The sequence below is a fragment of the Helianthus annuus genome, chromosome 6 (genome assembly GCF_002127325.2).
Source record: "Helianthus annuus cultivar XRQ/B chromosome 6, HanXRQr2.0-SUNRISE, whole genome shotgun sequence".
Taxonomy (NCBI): domain Eukaryota; kingdom Viridiplantae; phylum Streptophyta; class Magnoliopsida; order Asterales; family Asteraceae; genus Helianthus; species Helianthus annuus.
The window spans coordinates 46,832,246-46,837,796 of NC_035438.2; the positions used below are offsets into that span (position 1 = coordinate 46,832,246).

The following is a 5,551-nucleotide window of genomic DNA, read 5'->3' on the forward strand; positions in this document are numbered from 1 at the left end:
AGGTTATACGCTAAATGCGCCGTTTATTAAACATAAAGATATAGTTTTACGCTATCGGCCATAACTCAAAATCTGGACCACCAACTGATCTCAAATTTTCGGTGCAAGTTTATAAATTAGAAATAAAGATTTCTACTCTTTCACTTTTCCAAAAATCACGTTTTATATCAAAAAGGGCAAAATAGTCAACTTTTAAGCATAATCGGAAGCATGCATATGAATCGGTTAAGCATAGACTCAAGATGTAAAAATTCCAGAAAGTTATACATAAATAAAAATGGTCAAAAATAAACTCTAATACAGATCTCAAACATGCATGCACGGATCCGAATCGAGAGTCAACGAAAAAGTCGTTTTATAAGACTTTCGGTTCCGATCCGAGTTTATACTAAAGATTGTCGAGTTGATTATGATAAAACACATTCTTATATTCATTATAAGTTATTTTTGATGATCAAACTGATTGCATGTCATCTACATTACCATTTATGCTATATTTCGCAAAAACACTTCCTGTTGACTTTTTAAGAACAACTTTGACTCGACAAATAGCATGCTTAGAGTGGGAATCAGAGAATACCCTTTTGAGGGTTTGTTTCCCACATAAATACCAACTTATAAGTGGTTTCAATTTGAGAAATGACAGAGCCAAATTCGTTTAATCGAAAAGTCAAACTATATGAACAACGGTTTGACTTTTGGTTAATAATTAAAGCTATAACGAATTAGAGAATGATATGAAGGCTTACAAAGGTCCTAATGAAGCCTAGAAAACACTTGGAGGCTGCCTTGTCGATCAGATTGCTCTTGGAAAGCCTTGAGAGTTCTTGCAAGTTGTGGGTGTTCTTGTTACTATCACAAGTGCCTCAAAAAAATGAAGAAATGATCTGATTTATGGAGAATTCAGGAGTTGTAAGAGTGCACCAGGTGTCCTAGACATGCATGGCCATCTATTGGTGAGAATTGGAGGTGATCCCAGCTGTTTCCCACTCAAAAAATAGACTAAACAGCCCCTGCTCGCAATCTGCTGCACCTGGGTTTATTGGCAGCTGCCAAACTTTGTTAATTATTGGCAGTTTTGGTCCCTGTCCTTGCACGCGAGGTTTTGGCTATGAATCTTGACTCGTAAACCCTCAAATCTGGTTTTTAAGAACCTTGGGACATTTACCAACATGGTAATGTCCTCGGATAACTTTGCGCTCACCCGAAAAGTCATGAAATTCGACGTTGACGCTTTTAACCCCTCAAGTACGGTTTTGGCCATAACTTTCTCATACGATAACGAAACTTCATGAAATTTTTACCACATATTCTAGTGAGTATATTTTAGCATTACAAGGCTTCGGGTCTGCCAAAAGTTCACTCAGATGTATAAATTCAACATGTTGACACTTTTAGCCCCTATAGTTTGTAATTCCTCACTTTTGTGCAATTTCCGCTTCATATGATCCATGATCCATCCGTTTAAGGTTATAAACATTATGTAGGGTTATTATAGAGTCTATTTATCCCTTGTTGACACATTGGACCCTTACGTTCCATAGTTTTCACTGTTTGTCAACTTTAGTCCCTCTAAAGTATGTTTTCGCACATGCAAAGTCTATGACACGTGTCAATGCATTATTGGACGAAATTTTTCGAGGTGTTACAAAGTGCCGCCCACATTAGGGTTATACTTTGTCATTCGTCGTTAAATCGATGGATGTTTAAGTATCGCACTTTGTCATTCGTTGTGAGAATTTGATCTCATGAGTTAATAATAGTACACAAATACTAGGTGAATCCACCTTCAAATAAGTTAATAATAGTACATGACACCTTACCGTAATAAACCAAGGGGAAAAACACACCTATACATACACTTACGACACACGACCTATGCACCAGTTGAGAAGTATTTCCAATGTATTTTGCAAAATAAAAAATCCGCTTCCATGACTCGAACGATTGCTTATATGACTTCTATGCAGGGTAAAAAAAAACACAAATGAATGAAATGTAACCTAAAGGGTAGATGGAAAGGATGGCCGATTAGTCCTTCGCTTTTCCGACATATAATTATCTACGGTCTACAACAATGGTAGTTTTGGCTATGTATAATGTACATTGTACAGTTACTTGAAGCTAATATATTGAAATTAATTAATACCTTTTTTTTTTGTTCATGAAATCAGCATTCTCTTCAGAATTCACAAGAATATCCTAACCTCTGTTTCAACATGCTGGTGCTTTGTTTCTGCAGAAAAGCCTCTGGTAAAAGCTCCTCATAATACTCCAAGAACGAGGACCATTCGTCTTCCTTCATTTCCTCAAACGAAACACACACACCCGTATCAGGATTTTTGCTATGAGCTGCAAAACTTGCGCTTCTTGGTATTGATATCCCGGCTGGACCACAACCATCTTTAATGCCACTTTCTTGTACTAGTCGGGTCAAACGTGGATCAATTAACTTACCCCTTGCTCCTTCAGATGAATATCTCATCATTTTTGTTGGTTTACCATCTGCTGAAAGTGTTGAAACATCCTGATCCTGGTTCAAACTGTCTTCAAACACCTTATCAAATGCAAACATTTCGTCAAATTCTTTATTCTCATCACTTCCATTACTTAATATTTCCATATCCAAGTTAGCCTTTGCGTTTACGCAAATATTCTCCAAAATACTCCAACTCTCTTCACCTCCGATGAAATCTCGTGTCATCATTTCACCTATATCAGCAAGAGAAAGCCCAGCAGCAGTTGCCCGTTTCAAGAAAATGGTACAAAGTATGAAAACACGCACAGAACACTCCCTGATTGATGGAAGTTCGGTTCTTAAAAGTTCAGCATCTTTAAACGGATCAAGACTTGAGATATAATCAGCTTCTAGTTCTGAAAATGGGATTGAAGATTGGGGCCAATGTAGCCATTCGAAATACGGGTCATCTAATGACTCGGGTAAACAAAACCCATGATCAATTGGGACAAGTTCAGCCTTCCCAGCAACATGGTTCCCATTAAAATTCTTCACAAGCATGTTCCCTGCGTGTCGGTCCAGATTAAGGAGCCGAATGTCAAGAATGCCAATACGATGAACTGAGCAAACTGAGAACCTAGACGGGCCCAAATCTCCTGCATCTGTCTCGTGTTCTACATATCTCTGTATAGATGTGATTTTAAAAGGTGGGTTTGATGCCAATTCCATGTTTACGTTTACATTAAAAGTGACATGACAGATTTTGACAAGTGCTGATGGAGGAACGCCTGCAAAGCCACCATGATCAAGCAAATAAGCAGCCAGTTCACGAAGCCCGGTTTCACCTACCCTGATGGACCGTTTCATTCCGGGCTGGCCCAGCATCCGGCCTGCAAAGCCTTTAGGATTGTTGAATGCTAATGGTTCTTCATCGGCTGGCTTCACAACTGCGATTGTGTTGTTACTGTTACCTTCTTTTCTTGATTGCATATAGTAGGCCCCACCAAGCCCACTTGGCACAGGTGTAGGCTTGACCCCAGATGCTAATGCAATGGCAACCTCAGCTACAAGATCATGAACCTTTGGAGCCTTTTGACCACTAACGATTTCAATTCTTGGATTAGGTGATTCAACCTCTTGTTTCGCGTTAGTGGCTAAAGAAAGGCATGGGGTGGAATAACTTTTGTGGAGAGTAGTGGTGACATTGGATGTGTGTGTGATGTTATGCGTGGAATCGTGCATGCTGGGATCCAAATGAGAGTAAGATTGGAGTCTGCATCTTGGGAGTTGGGCAAGTGACTTAAATCCGTGATTACGATCAATGATTGCAGCCATTCTGGTGTATATCGTGTAAGTAAGAATGGCTGCAACAACATACTAAAGAGCAGGTTTTAAGAAAATCTTTTAGAGGAGTCGTCTTTCCATAGGAGATTAGCAATCACATGCCTACCAAACAAAGTCATCAGTAGCTAGAATCAACCAGATTTCAAAACAAAATAATAAGTAGCTACAATCCCACTCATAGATTCATAGCCAAACAGCTATTAGTGAGGTCTGGAGAGCGTAGATGTAGGTCAGCCTTACCTCTACCCAGGGGATAGAGCAATAAATAAACAAACATATCTTTTGAGACATTACTGTTACGGCTGTTCAAGAAGCTCATGGCTCGCTCAAAAAAGTCTCGCACTAAATTGGCTTGTTTGTAAACGAGTTGAGCTCGAGCCAAGCTTTGGCTCGTTGGCTCGCTCTTTAGCTGGCTTGTTTAAATTAAAGCCCAAATATTAATACATACAAATTATAACTTGAATGTATAAGACAGATTTTAATATATATAAATTATAATCTTTTTTGCTTATAAATTCGGCATTATGTTTATGTTAAAAATATTATTTTTGGCTTTTATATACATCAATATGTGTATAAAACCATAAACATAAAATCATTTTTTTGTAAATAACAGAGCTAGCTCGGGCTTTTTATGAGCCGAACTCGAGCTCAATATTTCAGCTCATTAAGCCAAAACTAGCCGAGTCGACCTAGCTCAGGTCGTCGATAGCCCCAATTATTGTTCATCTTTATAAAAATATACACATTTACAGAATATTTAGTATTACATCATCATACAAGTCCCAATAGATTAACCTGATAAACATTCTGTAAACAATAACAAAATAGAAAACACAATTTATAAGCATATTTTCGATTCTCAAAAATTAAAATCAAAGTGTTGAAATAAATACCATATCAAACACAAATTCATATAAAAAAAGAAAAAAAAAATATACGTTCTTACTTGGCATTGGTTTGGGCATTGGCATACACTACAAGATTGCATATGTCAATTGCAAGATCCACGTCGCTAATCTCCGACAACCTGCATGCATGAAAACAATTTCAGAATAATGAAATATTCATAAACAAGATGTACGTAAAAAAAAGATTAATACCATCGTCAATTCAGCCGCTCCTCCGTTACAACAAGATTGCAACAAACAATAACCGCAAGAGGAAACAAAAGAACAATTGTTCGCATGTTAATGTAGTCTGGTCGAAATTACAGAAGAAAATGGAAATTTGTTGTGGCCTTGCAATATACTACTCCCCCATTCCAAAATCTGATTGCAAATATGTGTGTTTGTAAATGGGAGACCCTGAACACTGGCGAGGCGTTCAGGGAGCGAGAATAAGAGAACGCGAAAGAGAAGAATTTTCAAACTCAATAAATGCGCCTTTTGTAATGGAGATGGAGGATGAACATGAACGTCCATTCTTCTCTCTCCATCTCTCTTTGTTAACCTTTGAAAATATGGAAGTGATTGTAAATGTTTTTTTTATTTGCTATTTTGATCTCAAGGTTTTAGAAATTGTTAGTTTTGGTACTAAATATTAATTTGATAGTAAGTTTGTAAAACTTTTGTGTTGCATTTATGAATTGATCAATTAGAGGTGCACAAATCAGTTTCGGGTATGATTTGGGGTCGGGCTCATGGAACCTGTTTTTGAAGAGAAGGTAATCGAGTTTTTTCGGTTATGGTTTCAGATGTTTTTTGGGTTTTGATCAGGTAGGGTTGGGTATACGCGGGTTGGATCCAG

General features: G+C 37.7%; 1 protein-coding gene across 1 annotated transcript; it reads right to left on the reverse strand.

The window, feature by feature from the left end:
• Nucleotides 1-2,128: 2,128 nt before the first annotated feature.
• LOC110865380 (phosphatidylinositol 4-kinase gamma 1) lies at nucleotides 2,129-5,161 on the reverse strand. The gene is made up of 3 exons (XM_022114623.2): nucleotides 4,906-5,161; nucleotides 4,752-4,832; nucleotides 2,129-3,904 (listed from the first exon to the last, which is right to left on the reverse strand). The coding sequence occupies exon 3, from the start codon at nucleotides 3,791-3,793 to the stop codon at nucleotides 2,183-2,185; it is 1,611 nt and encodes a 536-aa protein (XP_021970315.1). The 5' UTR covers nucleotides 3,794-3,904; nucleotides 4,752-4,832; nucleotides 4,906-5,161; the 3' UTR covers nucleotides 2,129-2,182.
• Between the last annotated feature and the right edge of the window lie 390 nt (nucleotides 5,162-5,551).